Here is a 23,864-nt window from a genome sequence, read left to right on the forward strand (position 1 = left end):
ACAAAAAAAAAAAAAAAAAATTAGCCAGGTGCAGTGCAGTGCCATGCACCTATAGTCCTAGCTATTTGGGAGGCTGAGACAGGAAGATGACTTAAGCCCAGGAGGTAGAGGCTGCAGTGAACTATGATTGCACCACTGCATTCCAGCCTGAGCGACACAGCAAGTCTCCCTACATTAAAAAAAAAAAGAAGAAGAAAGAAAAGAAAGAAAGAAAAAGATAAAAAGGCATGGATTCTTCTCAACCTACTTATTTCAATAAACTATCAAAAGACAGTCAATCTTGGACAAGTGCAGTGGTTCACACCTATAATCCCAGGATTCTGGGAGGCCAAAGTGGGTGGATTGCTTGAGTCCAGGAGCTCGAGATCAGCCTGAGCAACACAGCAAAACCCTGTCTCTACTAAAACTACAAAAAATTAGCCAGGCGTGGTGGCACGTGCCTATAATCCCAGCCGCTCAGGAGGCTGAGGTGGGAGAACTACGTGAGCCTGAGAGGTCCAGGCTGCAGTGAGCTGAGATAGTGCCACTGCACTCCAGCCTGGGCAACCAGAGACCCGTTTCAGAAGAAAAAAAGATGGTCAATCTAAAAAGATTACTAACTTGGGCTTTCTTCAAAGGGCAATGTTACCTAAAATCTAATATGAAGCTCACAAAAGGGCTTTATGTAGTAGCGGAAAGGAAAAAAGTTTCATTATTTGGAAATGGCTACAGTCTGTCCAGTTTATTTACCTATCTCTTACGGACCACCATTTTGGAGACTCCAGACCCCAGTATAGCCAGTTTCCTATACATACCTAATAGATTAAACTCTAAGAGCAGTATTTAGAAGGTCTAGAATCAAGCAAAGAGTTAGACAAATTGGCATTCAGATAAGAGATGGCTAAAGCCATTAGGTGAAAGGTTCTTGAGTGACCTGTATAACAGATGGATCAGACTGATAACACCTGAACCCACAGATTGTTAACATGACTGACTAAAAGAGAGACAGGCAGACCTTACATGACTCTGATGTGATTAAACAGAAGTATGAAGCACCACCTATAAAGCTTTCTTGGCAAAAAATTTAAACTTGAATTTATTCAAGCATTACCAGTTTACCAAAAATAGAGGGGGGTAAAGAAACACATTAAACAAAATCACAAGGATACAATCTGCCAACTCTAGAACGTGGGAAATTCTACAGAACAAATGACCCATTTCTTCAACAAGTAAATGACATGAAAACAAAAGGAAAGTTTTATAGATTAAAGACACTTATGAGACATATCAACCAAAGGCAATGTGTGGACTTTGGATCTTAATTCAGGTAAGACAAAAATACAAGGTATTTTTGAGATAACTGGGGGAAATGATACATAAACTAGCTACGAAATAGGATTATGGAATTACATGTTAAATGTGTTTTGTGTAATAATGATATTCAATGTTTGAAAAAAAAAGTCCTTATCTGCTAGAGATTTTTAAAAGTGTGCCTAGATGAAGCAATATGACAAAATGTTAACAATACGTCTAGAAAGTGGGAATCCTTCTACTCTGTTTGATTTTTCAGTGAAAAGTTAATAACATAACATTCTGTGTGACAGGTAGTATGTATTTCTCCCAGTCATGCCAAAGATAGCATTCTATTTCCACCTTCATCTTCTTTGCTTTCCCATCATTTGCCCCCTGTATCAAAGCTGTGATACAGACTGAAGAAATATGATGTGACATACCTGTAGTAGCAGTGGCTAAAGTGACAAGATTCTTTCTTAGCATATCATAGAGAGGGCTGTTAAAGAAAGAAGATAAAAAATTAACAACCCCAAATGTCACTATGAAGGTATCAGTGGTTTGCTGTTAAATATTAAACGTATTTCTGATGTTATCTCTCAACTCTCTCTGTAAGGCACAGAGGCAGAATCTTTTTCCCAGAACAGTGTTTAATTATTTAAATATTAAGATGTTAATGCCCAGGCCTCCGTGTTACTCTGCCCCCATTAAAAAACTGATTAATTTACATTTTATTTCATTAGCTAACAGTAATCCAAGTGGGGAAATCTCTTTTGGAAACTATTCCTTCCTTCCAGGAGTTAAGTTTCACATTTTAATTGCAGAGTGGGGGTGGAGGGGAGTTTTTTGTTGTTTTTTTTTTTTTGGAGATGGAGTTTTGCTCCTATTGTCCAGGCTGAAGTGCAATGGCACGATCTCGGCTCACTGCAATCTCTGCCTCCCAGATTCAAGTGATTCTCCTGCCTCAGCCTCCCTACTTGCTAGGATTACAGGAGCCCGCCACCAAGCCCAGCTAATTTTTTGTATTTTTGGTAAGAGACAGGGTTTCACTATGTTGGCCAGGCTGGTCTCAAACTCCTGACCTCAGGTGATCCACCAACCTTGGCCTCCCAAAGTGCTGGAATTACAGGTGTGAGCCACCGCACCCAGCTAAGGGAAGTCTTAGTGTAAGACAGAATGAGCTCAGAAGCAGCAGTCATCAAAAATACAGAGAAAGAGAGCTTCTAAATTACTAATTAGCTTCTGACTGTATAAGCTAATAACTTACACCCCATGCAGCTGGAGAAAAGTAACAGGTCAGGTTAGCCCTATTGTGATTCTGACTAGGCTCATCATCAACCCCCAACTGCCCAGCAATTCTACATCTCTCTCATCTGCTCACTCCTCTCTCTCCAACAATTATTTCACAAAATTCTAACCTAGTAACATCAAGCTTCCTCCTACCCAGGCCTTTACACATGGTGTTCAATCAACCTCAAACTCTCTTTCAACTAACTCCCTCTGATCAACTTCCTAATTATCGTTCAGCTTTTGGCTCAAATTTCACTTGCTCAAAAGAACACTTTCTTGACCTCTAACACTCTAAATCCCACCCACTACCTGCTTCATGTATCTCTTTTCTGTAGCACTTACCACAGTGTAGGTTTACTATGAATTAGTGTGATTATTTGATTAAGATGGGCAAGAGCATCTATTGACTCACTACTCTGTATACTCCAAGAAATCAGACTGTGTGTTGCTCATTACCGTATTCTCAGTGCCTCATAGGCTACCTAACATACATAGGCCCTTATATATTTGTTGAATAAAGCAATAAATATTAATAACCCATAGAAATTAAGTGGCTAGGTAAAAGAACCCAAAAAGATACGCAAACCCTCACTCTGTTTACCTTGGGTCTTTCACGGAGAAGCTCTGACGTCCCAGAAGTTCTCCCAAAAGATCTCCACCACAATATACCATATGCTGCTCCTGCTGATCATAAAGCTGCTTCACCATTATGTACTGACCTAAATAGTGCATGACCTGCGTGGAATAAAATACCATGTTGTGATCTGTCCAGCTGCTGCCAAAAACACAAATTCATTAGAGGAGGTAAGGTAAGTTAGTTTGCTAGAGAAAGAAATAACATATTTACAAGACTGTCAATGTTTGTGTAAGGGGTCCTACAACAGGAAAGCCACTCCCAACTACTAGGTCCACCTACTCACTGTCTTTCTGACAATTTAACAGACCAAGACTTTTAAGCACAGAAATGAACTGATCTGACAATGAGAAAAAGCAGTGAATTTACCTAGTATCCTCTTAAAAATTTTCTCAGCTGTCCAAATAAAGAAGTCTATTACTAGAAGTAATTTGCCTGGAGTATAAAAATATTTTCCCAGTCCAGGGCACATAAACAACGACTTTAGGCTTTTGATGTGTGTTCACGTAATAATTTTTTTGGCAAATGAAGCACAATGCTTAATAAGAGTCATCAGCACTGTAAGTGAACAAAACATAAAATCCAAGTGTTTATCAAATAAAAATTTAGTCAGCTGGATGAAGTGGTTCATACCTGTAATCCCAGCACTTTGGGAGGCCAAGGCGGGCAAATTGCTTGAACCCAGGAGTTTGATACCAGCCTGGGCAACATGGCAAAACAAAAAACACAAAACTGAGCCAGGTGTAGTGAGGCACGCCTGTAGTCCCAGCTACTAGGAAGGCTGAGGCAGTAGGATCACTTGAATCTGGGAAGCGGAGGTTGCAGTGAGCTGAGATACCACCACTGCACTCCAGCCTGGGTGATATAGTAAGACCCTGGCTCAAAAAAAATAAATAATAAAAATCAGGAAATTCCCTTTATGAAATAAATAGAGTCAAGGTTCATAACACAAAGCTCATTGTGTAAACTCAGGCAAACTCTGCCATGCTAAATGAAGGAGATGGCATAATTCATCATAACCACTATAATGATATAAAAATCCAGACTTTACCCCTTGCCTGCGTGTGATGTTAGAATCGCCATGGCCAGCTATCTGTATGGGCAGGGCTGCCCTGGAGATGCAGGACAAGTGCCAGGAACCCCTCCGGGTAGCTACTATCCTGAACCCCTCAATAGTGGACAGCAGTATGGCAGCGTGCTACCCCCTGATGGTGGTTATGGGGGTCCTGCCCCTGGAGGGCCTTCAGGACCACCAGCTGGTAGAGGGTCCTATGCACACTTCAATCTTGGGATGTTCCCCTCTGGAACTCCAGGAGGACCATATGACAGTGCAGCTCCAGGGGCCCCTATGGTCAGCCACCTCCAAATTCCTACAGTGCCCAGCAGCTCAGGCCTTATGGACAGGGTGGCTCCCCTCCCAATATGGATGAGGCCTACTCCTGGTTCCAGTCGATGGACTCTGATCACAGTGGCTTTATCTCCATGAAGGAGGTGAAGTAGGCTCTGGTCAACTGCAACTGATCCTTGTTCATTGATGAGACCTGCCTCATGATGATAAACATGCTTGACAAGACCTAATCAGGTCACATCAATGTCTACGGCTTCTCAGCCCCATGGAAATTCATCCAGCAGTGGAAGCAGCTCTTCCAGCAGTTATGACAGGGACCACTCAGGCTTCATTAGCTACACAGAGCTGCAGCAAGCTCTGTCCCATATGTGCTACAACCTGAGCCCCCAGTTCACCCAGCTACTGGTCTCCGGCTACTGCCTACGCTCTGCCAATCCTGTCAGGCAGCTTTATCGCTCCATCCAGGTGTGCACCCAGCTGCAGGTGCTGACAGAGGCCTTCCAGGAGAAGGACACAGCTGTACGAGGCAACATTTGGCTCAGCTTCGAGGACGTCGTCACCATGACAGCTTCTCGGACGCTATGACTCAACCCATCTGTGGAGAATGGAGTACACCAGGGACCTTTCCTGGCTTCCTAGAGTGAGAGAAGTACATGGACCTCTCTCTCTTCTTTCCCTGTCCCTCTTAGAAGAACATCTCCCTTGCTTGATGCAACACTGTTCCAAAAGAGGATTGAGAGTCCTTTATCATAGCCACCAAAGAGTGAGGACCAGGGCTGAGGTCACACAGGTAGGGGCCTGATGGAGGAGAGGATGAAAGCTGAATGTCCTGGTGGCCATGAGCAGTTGAGAGGCACAGCCTGGCACCAGGAGCAGGAGATTCTGGTCCTTGTAATGGAGTCAGTGTCCAGTCAGCTGAGCTCCACCCTGATGGCAGTGGTGAGTGTTCATCGGCCTGTTACCATTAGCACCTGTGTTCCCTCACCAGGCCATCCTGTCACATGAGCCCATTTTCTCCAAAGTGGAATCTGACCAAGCATGAGAGAGATCTGCCCATGGGACCAGTGGCTGGGATTCCACCACACCCATAAATCCTTGGGTGTTAACTTCTAGCTGCCTGGGGCTGGCCCTGCTCAGACAAATCTGCTCCCTAAGCCTCTCTGGCCAGGCGGCCAGGATGCTGCCTCCACAGCTGGGACCCCTCACTTGCCTGCCATGCTCTGCTCGGCTTCGATCTCCAGGGGACAGTGGTCACCTCTCCCTGCCAAAACTTTTTTTAATTTGCATTTTTTTCATTTTGGGCCAAAAGTTCAGTGAAATTGTAAGCTTCAATAAAAGCATAAAACTAAAAAAAAAAAAAAAATTCCAGACTTTAATAAGTTTGGGGAAAAAAAGGTTTTATGTGTCAAAATTTTCAGAGATATACTCCAAAACGATAAGCTTAATTTAAAATCGTAAAAGTAATATAGGTATTCTAAAAAATCAGATATGCCTCCAGATTTGTTGCCTTGAGAAGTGTATGGTTTTGGAGTCTGGCAGTGTTGATAGGTGTGAAGGTTTTAAGTTTAAAAAAAAAAAAAGCTTGATAATTTTGTTTATTCTCTTTAGGAAGGGTTAGATATCTACCCCACCAAATGAAAGCAGTTCCAACAGATTAACATCTTAATACCGAGTCTTTTCCACTTAAAGAATACAATTTGTTTTTTAAAAAACTTCAGAAGCTAAATAAGTTATCTAAACGCATAAGTGTTTAAAATAACTCACAGTGCTCAGAAGAGTGTCTGACACTTTTTTTTTTTTTGAGACAGCGTTTCGCTCCTGTTGCTCAGGATGGAATTGAATGGCGCAATCTCCGCACACCACAACCTCCGCCTCCCAGGTTCAAGCAATTCTCCTGCTTCAGCCTCCCGAGTAGCTGGGATTACAACAATGCCCGGCTACTTTTGTATTTTTAGTAGAGACAGGGTTTCTCCATGTTGGTCAGCTGGTCTCGAACTCCTAACCTCAGGTGATCCGCCCACCTTGGCCTTGCAAAGTGCTGGGATTACAGGCGTGAGCCACCACATCTGATACATTTATAATGAAAACGACTTCATTTAATTCCTGCCTCAAAATATAGCCTGTAAATCAGACAGTGTCTTTTTTTTTTTTTTTTTTTTTTTTTGAGACAGAGTCTCTCATTCTATCAACCAAGCTGGAGTGCATCTCATTGCAACCTTCACCTTCCGGGTTCAAGCGATCCTCCCTCCTCAGTCTCCCAAGTAGCTGCTGGGACTAAACAAGCAGACCACCAAGCCCACCCAATTTTTGTTTTTTTTGTTTTTTTTGTTTTTTTTTAGAGACGGGGTTTCATCATGTTGCCCAGGCTGGTCTCAAAATCCTGGGTTCACGCAATCCATCCACCTCAGCCTCCCAAAATACTGGGATTACAGGCGTAAGCCATGGTGCCAGGCCCAGTGTCTTTTTAATCTTTACTTGCTCTACATTTTAATTCTACAATCAATGAATTCATGGTTCATCTTATGTTTATCTTATAACACACTTCAAAAGAAACGAAATATGATGTTCAACTTAACAGTCTTTAAAACAGAGTAAAAGTTGCCCCTCTGATACCTCAGGAGAAGAACTTCCTTTCTTAGGCCTGATTTCAAAACTACATATTCACTGGCTTCTATTTCTCAAATGTTCTTAAAATGGAGAATCTGGCTGGGCGAGGTGGCTCATGCTTGTAATCCCAGCACTTTGGGAGGCTGAGGCGGGTAGATCACGAGGTCAGGAGATCGAGACCATCCTGGCTAACACGGTGAAACCCAGTCTCGACTAAAAATACAAAAGATTAGCCGGGCATGGTGGCAGGTGCCTGTAATCCCAGTACTCAGGAGGCTGAGGAAGGAGAACGGCGTGAACCCGGGAGGTGGAGCTTGCAGTGAGCCGAGATCGCACCACTGCACTCCAGCCTGGGCAACAGAGTGAGACTCCATCTCAAAAAAAAAAAAAAAAAAAGATAATTTCATTTGATGGCTTACCTCTTTAACAGTGAACATTTCACCTTGCGCACCTGCTGCATGCAAAATCTTCAAAAGTGGCAGTTTTGGTCGTACCTGATGTAAACATAAAATAAATGTGCTATTTACATTTCAAGTAGGTTTCTGAAACTATGGAACAAGAGAACCTCTTTAAATAGCTCCCCCCGCTTTTGTTTTTTGAGGCAAGGTCTTGCTCTGTTGCCTTGGCTGGAGTACAGTGGTGTGATCACAGGTCACTGCAGCCTCAACCTCCCAGACTCAACTGATCCTCCCACTTCAGCCTCCAGAGTAGCTGGGACTACAGGTGCACGCCACCACACCTGGGTAATTTTTGTTTTTTTTGGTAGAGAGGTGGTTTCACCATGTTTCCCTGGCTGGTCTCAAACCCCTGGGCTCAAGAGACCTGCCTACCTCCGCCTCCCAAAGTGCTGGGATTATAGGCATGAGCTACCTCACCCAGCACAACCCCCACCTCCCCTACTTTTTTTAAAAAAGAGACAAGGTCTCACTCTCTTGCCCAGCCTGGGTGCAGTGGTTGTGATCATAATTCACTGCAGCTTCAAACTCCTGGGCTCAAGTGATCATCCCATCTCAGCCTCCCAAGTAGCTAGAACTAAAGGCACACCCCACTGCACCTAGCTAATTTTTTCTTTTAGAAATGTTTTGTAGAGACACAGGTCTCACTATGTTGCCAAGGCTGGTCTCAAACACCTGGCTTCAAGTGAGCTTTCTGCCTCGACTTCTCAAAGTGCTAGGATTACAGTCATGAGACAGTTAAACTTAAAAAAAAAAAAAAAAAAACTAGGAATACCCAAAATGATTTACCTGATTGATTTGTCCAGGAGAGATCCTGCAAGCACTGTCAGATGTTGAACACTGGGCAGAGGTGGAAAATGATGTCATTTTGGCAGGGAAGAAACTGCAGTCTGTTGGTAAAACTAAATAGAAAAAAAAAAATTTATAAAATCTATTCTAATGTAGAAAATTCCCTATTTAGCATTCACACAAGGCAACCAGGAGAAATAAAAGCCACATATGACACATATAATGGAGCACCCTACACAAATGCTGTATACCCTCACTGAGGTTCTGCCTATCTTCTGACCACTTTCTAGTTCAGATTTAATTCAGAGTAAGAATTGTCCAAGCTTCTCTCAGGTGAAGCCTGAAACAGAAACAGTTACATGCATGCTCCAACCTCCAACTGATGTTAATGAGTAAACTGTTTTATTTGAAAGTCAAATCATTTATCTCCCCAATGGTTATCAGGTAGAGCACTCTCTAGATGCAGGACTGGGGATTTACCAAGGTAAGTCACAGGTTTTAAGATTCCAACAGGACTTCTAGGAAAACCTCTACAACATGTTGGAACATGTCTTGACAAAGGATCACAGAAAACTAAGAGTCAACACTTTAAGTACCAGTTAAAACAGCTTTTAAAAGTACCAACCCCAGAAAAAAACATAGCAATTACAAACCTACAAAACAGGTTAAACCAAGATGGACATACATCATCAAAGAAAAGATGTAGCATGAACTGAAATACAGAGTAAAAGTTCAATGAAAATCTTTCACCTACCTTTTATCCTTAAAAAAACAAAAGCTACAGAGAAGGAAGATAGATTTTTTATTTTATTTATTTATTTAGAGACAGAGTCTCACTGTCCCCCAGGCTGAAGCGCAATGGTGCAATCTCCGCTCACTGCAACCTCCGCTTCTTGGGTTCAAGCGATTCTCCTGCCTCAGCCTCCTGAGTAGCTGGGATTACAGGCACACGCCACCACGCCCAGCTCATTACTGTATTTTTTTTTTTTTTTTGAGACGTAGTCTCGCTCTCTCAGGCTGGAATGCAGTGGTGCGATCTCCGCTCACTGCAAGCTCCGTCGCCTCCCGGGTTCACGCCATTCTCCTGCCTCAGCCTCCTGAGAAGCTGGGACTACAGGCGCCCACCACCACGCCTGGCTAATTTTTTTGTATTTTTAGTAGAGACAGGGTTTCACCGTGTTCACCAGGATGGTCTCAATCTCCTGACCTTGTGATCTGCCTGCCTCGGCCTCCCAAAGTGCTGGGATTACAGGCGTGAGCCACCGCAACTGGCCTCACTACTGTATTTTTAGTAGAGACAGGGTTTCACCCTGTTGGTCAGGCTGGTCTCGAACTCCTGACCTCGTGATCTGCCCACCTCGGCCTCCCAAAGTGCTAGGAACAGGTGTGAGCCACCATGCCCAGCCAGAAAATAGATTTTTAAATAAACTTGTTTTCCTTCATTTACACCTTTTTCTACCAAAAGGAAACAATTATTAAAATTGATGATTAACAAGCCACATCAGGGAAGGGGTAAATGGAGCCTAGAAGGACAATCAATAGGCCAGGTGCAGTGGCTCACACCTGTATTCCTAACACTTTGGGAGGCTAAGATGGGCAGATCACCTGAGGTCAGGAATTCGAGATGTAGCATATAATAAATTCCTTTTCAAAGGTTTTAGCCTGTAAATTGTTAAGTACAATGAGTTCTGAGATCCTCTCCAAAAAACCAATGTATCACTATGTTCAGCTCCCCTGTTCTTTGTTCTTCATTTAAAACTTTAAAAGTTTAACTTCCTCGTTCTCCTTGTCTTCTTGCCCCTAGTTTCAGTAAACAACCCCCTCCCAGCTTCTATCACCTGCTCCGTCCTGAGTCACTCCTGGTCACCACCCTTGACCTGAGTCATCCTGAGTCACCTGTTCTGTAATCGTCCTTCCCGCCAAACTACTGACCCAGCCACTCCAGCTCGTACCCCTGCTCTCTTTAAAATAGGCCATCAGTATTAGCTTAGACTGTGCAGTCCAACCCTAGCCAACAGGGGAATGACACAGCAGTAGGGGCTACCTGTGTCAGGGATAAGAACCCCTTCCCCTCCCTTGTTCAGGTGTGCTCTCACCACTGCTTCACCCATGAGATGCACCCTTCTATAGAGGTAAAATTGCCTTGCTGAGAAAATTAAATTTATGTTTGAGTGATATTTCATTTGCAGCATCGAAAATTTATTTGTAACAGAGGCCAGACTGGGCAACAGGGCGAAACCCTGTCTCTACTAAAAATGCAACAACTAGTTGGGCATGGCACTTGCCTGCAGTCCCAACTACTAAGGAGGCTGAGGCATGAGAATCGCTTGAACTCGCAAGGTGGAGGTTGCAGTGAGCCAAGACTGCGTCACTGCACTCCAGCCTGGGCGACAGGGCGAGACCATATCTCGGGAAAAAAAAAAAAGAAAATTTTGGCCACGCCCAGCCAAAAAAAATTTTTGTAAGACTATCAGCCAGGCACGCTGGGTCATGCCTGTAATCCCAGCACTTTGGGAGGCTGAGGAAGGTGGATCACCTGAGGTCAGGAGTTCAAGACCAGCCTGGCCAACATGGAGATGTAGCCCATCTCTACTAAAGCTACAAAAATTAGCTGGGCGTGGTGGCACATGCCTGTAAACCCAGCTACTCAGGAGGTTGCTGAGGCAGGATAATCGCTTGAACCTGGGAGGTGGAGGTTGCCATGAGCTGAGATCGCGCCATTGCACTTCAGCCTGGGTGACAAGAGTGAAACTCCGTCTCAAAAAAAAAAAAAAGGACAATCAATAAATACACTGGCTGAAGATAACAAGATTCCTCATGCTTCTGAAAAGGTTTATAGCTGTAACAAAGTATAAATTCCTCCCTCTCCCATTACCTCACTCTGCTATAAAATAAGAAGTTAAATAGGAAACAAGCACAATTTAAAATTTAGAAGTGGGCCAGGCATGGTGGCTCACACCTGTAATCCCAGCACTTTGGGATTGTACTCCCCAGCCGAGGCAGGCGGATCATGAGGTCAAGAGATCAAGACCATTCTGGCCAAAATGGTGAAACCCCGTCTCTACTAAAAATACAAAAATTAGCCAGGTGTGGTGGCACATGCTTGTAGTCCCAGCTACTCAGGAGGTTGAGACAGGAGAATCACCTGAACTTGGGAGGCAGAGGTTGCAGTAAGCCGAGATCGCGCCACTGCACTACCAGCCTGGTGACAGAGCAAGATTCTGTCTCAAAAAAAAAAAAAAAAAAAAATTTGAAAGCTGGCTTTTAATGGGTGGCTGTTGATCTCATCACCTACTTCCTCATTCATTTTTTGTGTGTGTGAGATAGGGTCTCACTGTGTCACCCAGGCAGGAATGCAGTGGCACAATCACAGCTCACTGCAGACTTTCAACCTCCTGGGCTCAAGCAATACTCCCACTTCAGCCTCCCAAGTAGTTGGGACTACAGGTGCATGCCACCATGCCTAGCTAATTTATTTTTTGTAGAGACGGGGTCTTGCTATGTTGCCCAGGCTGGTCTCAAATTCCTGGGCTCAAGTGATCCTCCTGCTTCAGCCTCCCAAAGTGCTGTAAACCCTGGGATTCCAGGCATGGGCCACCACTCCCAGCCTGCCCTCTAGTTCTTATCCTTCTTTTTGTCTCTGCTCAAGTGACAGTCTGTCAACAAGGCATCATATGAACACCCATTTTTTAAACTACAACTCCCAACCGCTTGTATTCCCTATCTGCTTCCCTGCTTTATTTTTCCCTACCAACCTTTTTACCAACCAAAACACCATATATTTTAATTATTCATTATGTAAAACATAAGCTACAAGTGAACAGGAATTTGTAACTGTTAATTCATACATTCCCAGTGTCTAAATCTGACAACTACATACATGGTAGAGCAACATGGCAGATAAACATTAATTATAATGTGCAGACGGTTTCCAAAAATGGCTCCCAATGAACCACGTTCCCTAACTGGCCCTATGACTTAATAAACAGAATGCAGCAGGTGATAATGTGACAATTCCAGGCCTGGCAGGCTTATGGCTTTGTACTTTTGGAGGTGCTTGAAATCTGGCTACTCTACTAGAGACTACACAAAAAGGCTAAAAGGAGAGGGAGATGCAGTTGCCCAGCTGAGCCCAGACTTTTAGCCATACCTCCAAAGCACCACACATCTTCCAGCCCCAGTTGCCACCTGACTACAACAAAGCACTTACTCAACGGTCTTGAGGTGTCCTTAGAAAAAAAAAAAAGAAAGAAAACACAACAAAGCACCACACACGTTCCAGCCTCAGCTGTCACCTGACTTACAGCTGCATGACAAACCACAAGACCACCAGAACTATCCAACTCAGCCCATCACCCCACTGAATGAAAAATAAATAAAATGACTGTTTCGACTCACTAAGTTTTGGGATGGTTTATTCCACAGCATTAGATAATTGAAACAAATGGTAAAGACTCATCAAGGCTACTATGTACCAGGCACACATATAAACCCATTTAATACCAAAAGAGCCCTATTATGTAGATAATATCCTTATTTTACAGATCAGGAAAGAGAAACAGAAGTTATTTGTCCAAGATCACCCAATGAGTAAGTTGTTGGAGTCAAGATTTCAAACTCAGACAAGCACTAACATCCCCATTTAGCAGCATTTTTCCACATTAGATCTCAAGTACACAGAATTAATCGTAATTCTTTTATTCAAGACATACTCTGATTATTCATCCACACATGGCCCATTTTACTTATTTTTACCTTTTTATTTTCATAATTTTTTTGAGATAGGGTATTGTTCTGTCACCCAGGCTGGAGTGCAGTGGCACAAACATAGCTCACTGCCACCTCGACCTCCTGGGCTCAAGCAATCCTCCCACCTCAATCTCCTGATTATCTGGACAGGCTAGTCTCAAGTGATTCTCTCAACAAAAGTGTTGGGATTACAGGCATGAGCCACCAACCCTGGCCTGGATTATTTTGAATAATCCAATAATCATCCACAAACTACGACTCTGACGATAACCTATATTTAACCATAATATCCCCCATCCCATTTTTCTGCCTTCCTGCAATAATCATCCTGAATCCTATTGTTTTCATTTCCCTTGCTTTCCTTTTTATACATTTTACTGCATCAAAATGGATTCCTAAAAAGTATTTTTAGTTTACTCTATTTAAAAAAAAAAAAAAAAAAAAGCAGGGATGTTGTATGTAATTTGGAAAATTTTGTTCCACTAACACAGATTAATTCCTACTGTCATGTCAAAATTCATTTTTTATAGATTTTTATTATTGTGGTAAACCATACATACTAAAATTTACCATTTTAACCTTTTTTTTTTTTTTTTTTTTTAATGATAGGGTCTCACTCTGTTGCCCAGGCTCACTGTAACCTCGAACTCCTAGGCTCAACTCCTCAACTCCTGCCTCAGCCTCCCAAGTGGCTAGGACTATAGGTGGGCATCAGCTCACTTCAGTTATTTTTTTTTGTTTTGTTTTGTGTGTCTAGACAGGGTCTCACTATATTGCTCAGGCTGCTCTCAAACTACTAGCCTCAAACAATCTCCCGCCTCGGCCTCCCAAAGCCCTGGGAATACAGGCATGAGCCACTGTACCCAACTCATTCTATCCATTTATAAGTGTTCAATTCAGTGACACTAAGTATATTCCTAATGTTGCACAACCATCACCACTACCCGTCTCCAGAACTCCCTCATATCCCAAACTGAAACTCTGTACTCATTAAATAGTTCCCCCATTAGCTCCCTCTCTAGCACCTGGTAACCACCATTCTACTTTGTCTCTACGAATTTGCCTATTCTAGGTACCTGATATAGGTAAAATTATACAATATTTGTCTTTTTTATGTCTGGCTTATTTCACTTAGTATGTTTTCAAGGTTCATCCTTGTAGCACATTTTCGTTCATTTTTCATTTATTTTGACTTCTGTACAATATCCTTGCATGTGATATACATTTGAGTTGTTTTTAGGCTTTTACTGTTATGAACAGTGCTACGGGCTGAATATCCCTACTGGAAATGTTTGGGACCAGAAGTGTTTCCAGTTCTGGATTTTTTCAGATTTTGAAGTATTTGCATTATACTTACTGGCTGAGTATCTCTAATCCAAAAGTCCAAAACCCAAAATCCAAAACGCTCCAATGAGCATTTCCTTTGAACATCATGTCAGAGTTCAAATGAAGTTTCAGATTTTGGAGGACTTCAGATTTTCAAATTTAGGATGCTCAGTCTTATATTAACGTTCTTGTACATGGCTTAAGCAATCTTTTACTCCCTTTTGTGGTTTGAATATTCCCACTGTGGCAGTATTGAGAGGTACGGCCTGTAAGAGGTAGCTAGACTTTGGGGTTTTTAATCTGATTTGTCAATTTTTACCTTTAACTGGTAAGTTTAGTTCACTTAGTGTAACTGATATATATGGATGTTTCCATCACCTTATAATTTAACATTTTGTTTTATTCTATGTTTCTTTTTGAAATGTCACAACCTTTTTAAAAACCTGTATGTCTCCCTGCTAATAAGAATTGTAGACTGGGTGTGGTGACTCATGCTTGTAATTCCAGCACTTTGGGAAGCCGAGGCAGGCGGATCACTTGAGTCCAGCAGTTCAAGACCAGCCTGGACAACATGGCCAAACTTCACCTCTACAAAAAAATATAAAAATTAGCCCCGCATGGTGGAGCACACCTGTGGTCCCAGCTACTCAGGAGGCTGAGATGGGAGGATCACTTGAGCCTGGGGAGCTGAGGCCGCAGTGAGTCGTGATCACGTCACTGCACTCCAGCCTAGGCGACAGACAAGACCCTGTCAAAAAAAAAAAAAAAAAAAAGAAAAGAAAGAAAGAAAAGGCTGGGCATGGTGGCTCATGCCTGTATTCCCAGCACTTTGGGAGGCCAAGGTGGGCGGATCACAAGGTCAGGAGTTCAAGACCAGCCTGGTCAGCATGGTGAAACCCTGTCTCTACTAAAAAAAAAACAAAAAATTAGCTGGTCATGATGGTGTGCGCCTGTAATCCCAGCCACTTGGGAGACTGAGGCAGGAGAATTGCTTGAACCTGGAGGGTGCAGTGAGCCAAGATCACATCACTGCACTCCAGCATGGGCGACAGAGCGAGACTCCGTCTCAAAAGAAAATAAGAATTTTAGCATAATATAATACGGACTTTAAATTCTGAGGTAGATATATTTTTTGTCCTTTTTTTTTTTTTCTGCCTTAGACTTTAAGACAATAAACAAGACCAAGGAATCAGATAATCTTTACTTCATATATTTATTGTAACAGTTCTCAGGTTTGAGTATCTCACTACCTCATCCAGCACTGTTTTCAATGCAGGTCTTTTGCGTACAAAGTTCCAAGACCTCATATACCTAAGAATATTTTTATCATTCCCTTCTATTTAAATTTACGTGGTTGACTATAAAATTCTAGTTTGCCCTTTAATACTGTGAAAACACTTGTCTTCTTGCATTCAGTGATGTTGTTGAAAACCCTGAAGTCAATTCAGTTTTGCTCCTTTGTATATGATCTTTTCTGAGGCCCCTACAAATTGTATTTTGCTTTGATATTCTTAAATTTGCCTATAATGTGTCTAAGACTGAGTTTCCTTATCTCTCATCCTTAGCACTATGAGATCTTTGAATCTGAGGTATTTCATCATTTTTTTTATTATAAAGGAGTTACTCCATTATTTCTTAAAACACTTCCTCTTTATTTTTATTTCTCAAAGACTTATATTATTCAGATGTCAGTGCCTCTATACCTACTCTTCTTATCTCTTAGTTTTTCGTTTATATTTTCTCTTTCTTTGTTCTAGGAGATTTTCTCCTTCTAGAATTCTAACTCATTCCTCAGTTGTATCCATTCTGTTATTTATTCTATCTGTGATTCCATAACATTAGAGATGGAATAAATAACAGAATGGATACAGATGTTTTGAGACAGGGTCTCACTCTGTCACCCAGGTTGGACTGCAGTGCCATGATCATGGCTTACTGCAACCTCAACTTCCCCGGCTCAAGCAAGTCTCCCACTTTAGCCTCTGGACTAGCTGGGACTACAGGCAAGTACCACCTAACCCGACTAGTTTTTAATGTTCCCCAAACTGGTCTCAAATTCTGAGCTACAGCAATCCTTCTCAGCCTCCCAAAGTGCTGGGATTACAGGCATGAGCCACCATGCCAGGCCAATGTTCTTTATTTCAACCACCATATTTTTTTCCTTTTTATATATACATATATATATATATATATATATATTTTTTTTTTTTTTTGAGACAGAGTTTCGCTCGTTGCCCAGGTTGGAGTGCAATGGCGCACAATCCTGGCCCCAACGTGAACCTCCTCGCCTCTTTGGGTCTAAACGAGATTCTCCTGCCTCATAGTCCTCAGTAGGGATTACAGGCATGTGCCATCACCAGCTAACTTTTTATATTTTTAGTAGAGATGGGTTCTCTCATGTTGGTCAGGCTGGTCTCGAGGCTCCTCGGACCAGGCAACTACCACCTTGCCCAGCCTGCCAAAAGCATTTTAAAAAGAAAAAAAATACTATAGTGTCAGGCCCTGCTCAACTGCTTGCTACTGCTGTAAAGATAAACACGTGGGCTAGCCCCTCAGCACATTTCCAGTCTTACCTTGTACTGTTTGGTCATAGCCTGAGCCTCAGCCACACTGATCTTTTAATTTCTCAAACAGCCTTTGCACAAATTGCTCCTTCATTTGGAGCACTGAGTTCTGTACAAAACTGATTCATCTTTTTTTTTTTTTTGAGATCGAGCCCCTCTGTCGCCTCCAGGCTGGAGACAGTGGTGGGATCTCGCCTGTAGTGCTCATCTGACCTCGCCATTCTTCTGCCTCAGCTCCTCCTGAGAAGACTACAGGCTTCACCACCACGCTTCACAATTTTTTGTATTTTTAGTAGAGACTGGGTTTCACCGTGTCAGCCAGGTTGGTCTCGATCTCCTGACCTCGTGATCTGCCCGCCTCGGACTCCCAAAGTGCTGGGATTATAGGCTTGAGCCACCGCGCCCGGCCAAAACTGATTCCTCTTAAACCTTCAAGTCTCAGGTTAAATGTCACCTCTTCAACAGTCATCAAGACATTCCAGGCTGGGAGCAGTGGCTCACACCTGTAATCCCAGCACTTTAGGAGGCCAAGGCGGGCAGATTGAGGCCAAGAGTTCAAGACCACCCTGGCCAACATAGTGAAAACATATCTCTACTGAAAATACAAAAATTAGCTGGGCGTGGTGGCACACGCCTGTAATCCAGCTACTTGCGTGGCTGAGGCAGAAGAATCGCTTGAACCCAGGAGACGGAGGTTGCAGTGAGCCAAGATCATACCATTTCACTCCAGTGGCAGGGGCAGGGGATGCTAAAGCCATTTGAGTGAAAAGTTGGGGTGGAAAGAAAACATGTGGAGTAGGCTGACCATTCCACCATCCTCAACCTTATCACTAAAAGAGGGTCATTCACACACCACATACTATCTGATTTTGAAGCAACAAGAAACCAGCATACCACCTATTAAGTATTGCTGACCAAAAGATAAATAATTCAAATTGAGATCTACCTACTAACTGCAAGTTACTAGGCAAAATGGAGAGCAAGCAGTTAATCAGTCAAATCCAGAATGTAGGAGTTCTACAGGACCTGGGAAGGCAGGGAAGATTAAAGTGGGGGGTTGTTACAGAAGCTTAAAAAACCAACTGCGGCTGGCGGCTAGTGTCTGTAGTCCCAACTATTCCGGAAGGCTGAGGCAGGAGGATCCCTAGAGTCCAGGAGTTTCAGGCTATAGTGTGCGATGATCAAACCTGTGAATAGCCACTGCACTCCAGCCTGATCACACAGTGAGACTTCATCTCTTTTTTTTTCCAGACAGGCTCTCACGCTGTCGCCTAAGCTAAAGTGCAGTGGCTCCATCCCCGCTTGCTGCAGCCTCCACCTCCTGGGCTCAAGAGATCCTCCCACCTCAGTCTCTCGGGTAGCTGGGACTAGAAGCTCGCTCTATGACTCCCCACTGATTTTTTTATTTTTTTTTTGCAGAGAAGGGGCTCAGTTTGTTGCCTAGGCTGGTCTCGAACTCCTAGACTCAAGCAATCCTGCCCCCTTGGCCTCCCAAAGTGCTAGGATTAAAGGTGTGAGCCACTGGGCCTGGCCGAAATCCTATTTTAAAAAAAAAAAAGTATGAGGAGAGACTGAATCTAAACTGAGATACAGTAATACTTAACACCAAAAGGTTCCAAGTATCTTTGACAGATACTAGTTCCACGTGCCAACACCACAGAGCATTTTTCTCCGGGTGTCGCTTTAAAACCGTGGTTTTCGGCCGAGCACGGTGGCTCCTGCCTGTAATCCCAGCATTTTCGGAGGCCGAGGTGGGCGGATCACCTGAGGTCTGGAGCCTGACCAACCTGGTGAAACCCCGTCTGTAATAAAACCGAATTAGCCGGGCGCAGTAGTGCGCGCCTGTAATCCCAGCGTCCCCGGAGGCTGAGGCAGAAGAATCACTTGAACCCGGGAGGCAGAAGTTGCAGTGAGCCAAGATCGCGCCACTGCACTCCAGCCTGGGCAAAAAGAGCTAAACTCCACTTATAAAACAAACAAACAAACAAAAACTGGTTTTCAAGCTTTAAGGTATACAAAAAATCACTGGGAGGTGTGCTCATTAAAATATATTTCTCTGAGCCCCATCTCGATACTGTCTGGAGGTTTCGGTGTGGCCCCGAAACGAACATTTTCCTTTTTTTTTTTCCTTTGAGACGGAGTTTCCCTCTGTAGCCCAAGGTGGAGTGCAGTGGCGCTATTTCGACTCACTGCAACCCCCGTCCACGGGTTCAAGTGATTCTCCTGCCTCAGCCTCCCGAGTAGCTGGGATTACAGGCGTGCGCTACCACACACATCTAATATTTTTGTGTTTTTAGTAGAGACGGGGTTTCACCAGGTTGGCCAGGTTGGTCTCGAACTCAAGACCTCAGGTAGATCCACCCACCTTGGCCTCCCAAAGTACTGGGTTTACAAGCGTGAGCCACCGCGCCCAGCCAAAACGAGCATTTTCAAACAAGCACTCAAGTGCCTCTAAGGTAGACTGTCCGCAGCCTTAAAAACTAACTTAAAACGCGTCGGCCGGGCGCGGTGGCTCAAGCCTGTAATCCCAGCACTTTGGGAGGCCGAGACGGGCGGATCACAAGGTCAGGAGATCGAGACCATCCTGGCTAACACGGTGAAACCCCCGTCTCTACTAAAAAATACAAAAAACTAGCCGGGCGAGGTGGCGGTCGCCTGTAGTCCCAGCTACCCGGGAGGCTGAGGCAGGAGAATGGCGTGAACCCAGGGAGGCGGAGCTTGCAGTGAGTTGAGATCCGGCCACTGCACTCCAGCCTGGGTGACAGAGCGAGACTCCGTCTCAAAAAAAAAAAAAAAAAAAAAAAACTTAAAACGCGTAAATGTCATTCTTCCCGCCTCCCCCTCTCCCACCTCTTTTCTCCAAATTGCCTCAATAGTCCTCAAATGTTGTGTCCACTTAAACTCAACCCAACCACATCGACTTTAGGTTTGTCACCTGTTGGCCAAAGTTACATCACGTCACCCCATCTCCACTTTTATCTTCCGCGAGCCCTCATCCCACAACTCTTCCCCTCCCCCCAAGCCCTTCTTCCGCCTGGCGCGGCCTTCCCCACGCCGCCCGACCCACCTCTCAAGCTCCTCCCGCCCGCTACCCGTACAATTGGCAGTACGGCCGCCTGCTCCTCACTCTCCAGCTCCCGCTCCCAGCACCCCGCCGACGAAGGCCAAGAGCCACACCTTACGGCAGCTCCATGAGTCGCTCCCCCGCCGAGCCCGGGTTGGGGGAGGGGTAGCAGTCACAGATCCGAGGGCCTCGGCAGCATTTTGAAATGGCGAGTAATGAAGCCGCAACTTCCGGCCTCCCACACGGCCTCACAGGAGGGCTTCCGGTAAGGCCTCCGGAAACCATAGATGGAGCAATGGGAGGACTACAGAGCTAGAAAGGCTGATCTCACTACCATAGAGTAGATCCTAGACCGGGGAGAGAGTCGTGGGGGCCCGGAAGATTGAAAGTCGTCGGATTTCAAAAGATAATATGTGAGGGACTTGGCAGGGTCTTGTGATACTTTCAGGCGTGTATTAGGAGATCAGAAAACAGAGAAGGGGAAGAGCTAAGGTCATAATCCCAGGCTGCCTTCAGCTCTTTGGAAAAACTACGCTTCTTCTGCCATTCCCCAGTACTCACCCTTGCTCCCCAAGGGTGGCAGGGAGGGGAAATGGAGCGATGGCGCCACTAGGGTGGCCCGGAAGCTTGAAGCCGCGGCAAATAATGGAAGGCGCCGGCCGCTGTGGCTCACGCCTGTAATCCCAGCAATTTGGGAGGCCTAAGGCAGGCGGATCATCTGAGGTCAGGAGTTCGAGACCAGCCTGACCAATATGGTGAAACCCTGTTTCTACTAAAAGTACAAAACTAGTGGGGTGTGGTGGCGCATGCCTGTAATCCCAGCTACTCAGAAGGCTGAGACAGGAGAATCGTTTGAACCTGGGAGGCGGAGGTTGCAGTGAGCCGAGATAGTGCCATTCCAGCCTGGGGAACAAGAGTGAAACTCCTTCAAAAAAAAAAAAAGAGAGAAAGAGAGAAAAGAAAGAGAAATAGTTGAAGGCTCAAGGGAATTTTTAACCTGCATGTAAACAAGGGAGGCCGGGCGCAGTGGCTCACCCCTGTAATCCCAGCACTTTGGGAGGCCGAGGCGGGCGGATCACCTGAAGTCAGCAGTTCGAGACTATCCTGCCCAACATGGCGAAACCGCCGTCTCTACTAAAAATACAGAAAGTTAGCCGGGCGTGGTGGCGGTCGCCTGTAATCCCAGCTACTTAGGAGGCTGAGGCAGGAGAATCGCTTGAACCCAGGAGGCGAAGGTTGCAGTGAGCCGAGATCGCGCCATTGCATTCCAGCCTGGGCGACAAGAACGAAACTCCCATCTCAAAAAAAAAAAAAAAGAGGGAAAGGGTTGAGCATGGAAATTGGAAGCTGTCTTCAAATAACTGAATAGTATAATATTGGAAATAACGGAGCCTTATTCTCTTCTCCAAAGTGCAGAACTAAAACCAATAGAAATTACAAGGCAGTATTTTAAGCTCAGAAAATCCTCTAACATTTAGGGTCATTCTGAAATAAATGAAATTAGGTATTTGGGGGAAGTAATGTCATTTGAAGACAGCCTGCCTGAGAGGTTTGTGGAAAGTTCTTCTATATTAGGAAACATTAAAACTGGTTGTGTAACCCAAGAAAGTTCCATCTCAGTGTTCTTTGCACCTCTCTTTTAGCATTTACCACGTACTTTTGTTTTGTTTTAGTTATTCGTGTATATACCATTCTTATCTCTCCCAATAAACGACAACAAACCGTGGCTCCCAATGCTAGATACAGACCCATGCAAAAGAACATAGGGCAATAACCTTCCTTAAATTTGTACATTCCACTTTGCTCTACTTCTAGCATAACCTCCTGCATAGCTGGGAGATCCAGAGTTCCATTAAGGAGCTGAAGAATTAACTTCTTTTTCATAGAAATCTGCAACCACCTCACTCAAAACAAAAAAGAAAAAAAAAGGTGGGGGGTGCTTTTTTAGGTGAACCACTGTCAACTATTTCCCCTGTCCTTTTGTGCAATTAGTATTTTCTAAAACTTTCAACAGGAATTTTTTTTGTAACTTTTAAATAGCATCTGGTTAGTTTGGATCCTTTCCCAATGTCTCCTGGAGTCTTGGAATATGATCTGTTCATGCAATTCAGTTTGTGTAAGATCAACGAGTATTTGTTGAGGCCAGGCGCAGTGGCTCACACCTGTAATCCCAACCCTTTGGGAGGCCAAGGTGGGAGGATCGTTTAAGCCCAGGAGTTCAAGACCAGCCTGGGCAAGAAAGTGAGAACCCCATCTGTACAAAAAAAAAAAAAAAAGTAATTAGCTGAGCATCCTACTGTGTGCCAAGCACCAATCTAGAGGATTCCAAAACAAGATCTGAAATCTGTCTAGTGGAGGAGTCCAGCTAAAAAGAATGTGGTAAGTGCAATGATTGGTGAGCTGCAGTTAACCTCCCCTAGGTTAAGAGAGATGAGCCCTTTCAATTTGGGCAAAATATTGACCAACGTCTTTAATTTGTCTTCATTTAAAACCTTGAGGGCCCGGCGCAGTGGCTCATGCCTATAATCCCAGCAATTTGTGAGGCCGAGGCAGGTGGATCATGTGAGGTCAGGGGTTCGAGACCAGCCTGGCCAACATGATAAAACACTGTCTCTACTAAAAATACAAAAAAGATTAGCCGGGTGCAATGGTAGGCACTTATAATCTCAGCTACTCGGGAGGCTGAGGGAGGAGAATCGCTTGAATTGGGAGTAGGAGATTGCAGTGAGCCGAGATTGCTCCACTGCACTCTAGCCTGGATGACGGAGCCAGACTCTGTCTCAATCAATCAACAATAAAAAAATAAAAAACCTTGATAAATATGTTGACTAGGCCATGGTGAAGAATAGAGTTTTTCCCATCATAGATAACACTGATTTGTGAGTAATTGTTCACCTTCTAATTAAAAAAAAAAAAAAAAAGACACAGGGTCTTACTATGTTGCCCAGTCTGGTCTTGAACTCCTGGCCTCAAGTGATCCTCCTCCAACCTTGGCCTCCCAAAGTGTTAGGATTACAGGTGTAATCTTATAATCCTACAGGTGGCACTCGCCAGCACGCCCAGTTAATTATGTGTGTGTGTGTTTTGTTTTGCTTTGTTTTGTTTTGTTGAGACGGAGTTCCCTTCTGTTGCCAGGCTGGAGTGCAATGGCACGATCTCGGCTCACTGCAATCTCTGCCTCCCGGGTTCAAGCAATTCTCCTGCCTCAGCCTCCCAAGTCGCTGGGATTACACGTGCGCCACTACACTCTAGCGTGGGTGAGAGAAGACTCCATCTCAAAAAAAAAAAAGAAAGAAAAGAAAAAAAGAAATGAAATTGGAAATTGGCTTAAAAACTTAACTGGCTCAGTGATCACCACTTCCTTCTTTAAGAACTATGCTCACAAACCGTTGATTTGATTAAAAGGACAGGAAATCTGGGTTCTAGTCTAGCTATTTTTAGAAACCAGAAAAAGTTACAGTTTTTCAGGTCTTCAGTTCCCTAATCTGTAAAATAAAATGGCTGAATTCAGCCATTTCTTATGGCCCTTCTAGTTTTAAAAAAATTAAAAGTTAGTATTATTTGTCTATAGCCTTTCTGAAAAAAAATACAATGAATGACTTTAGACATATCAAAGGGTATAAAGAATATGATCTCCCAGCTGGGCGCAGTGGCTCATGCCTTTAATTCCAGCACTTTGGGAGGTCGAGGCGGACGGATCACCTGGGGTCGGGAGTTCAAGACCAGCCTGCCCAACATGGCAAAACCCCATCTCTACTAAAAATGCAAA

The 23,864-nt window shown here is 44.1% G+C and overlaps 1 protein-coding gene and 1 pseudogene across 12 annotated transcripts in view; one reads left to right on the forward strand and one right to left on the reverse strand.

Moving 5' to 3' along the window:
- The window catches only part of MDM4 (MDM4 regulator of p53), a 49,033-nt gene that overhangs the window by 18,749 nt on the left and 6,420 nt on the right, over nucleotides 1-23,864 (reverse strand). For 4 of the 12 annotated variants that reach the window (XM_021928093.2, XM_003893242.5, XM_021928090.2 and 1 more), the window contains exons 1-5: nucleotides 20,209-20,343; nucleotides 8,393-8,505; nucleotides 7,568-7,642; nucleotides 3,161-3,294; nucleotides 1,713-1,768 (exon numbers count right to left, since the gene is read on the reverse strand). In XM_021928093.2, coding sequence (XP_021783785.1) covers nucleotides 1,713-1,768; nucleotides 3,161-3,294; nucleotides 7,568-7,642; nucleotides 8,393-8,470 — 343 coding nt within the window. In that variant the 5' untranslated portion in view covers nucleotides 8,471-8,505; nucleotides 20,209-20,343. Of the gene's footprint in view, nucleotides 1-1,712; nucleotides 1,769-3,160; nucleotides 3,335-7,567; nucleotides 7,643-8,392; nucleotides 8,506-19,966; nucleotides 20,017-20,098; nucleotides 20,344-23,864 lie in introns of those variants that run through there. The other 8 variants (XM_021928099.2, XM_031656650.1, XR_638725.4 and 5 more) reach the window with 7 other exon arrangements.
- Nucleotides 4,275-5,126, forward strand: LOC108586102 (annotated as a pseudogene).

The sequence above is a fragment of the Papio anubis genome, chromosome 1 (assembly GCF_008728515.1).
Source record: "Papio anubis isolate 15944 chromosome 1, Panubis1.0, whole genome shotgun sequence".
NCBI lineage: Eukaryota > Metazoa > Chordata > Mammalia > Primates > Cercopithecidae > Papio > Papio anubis.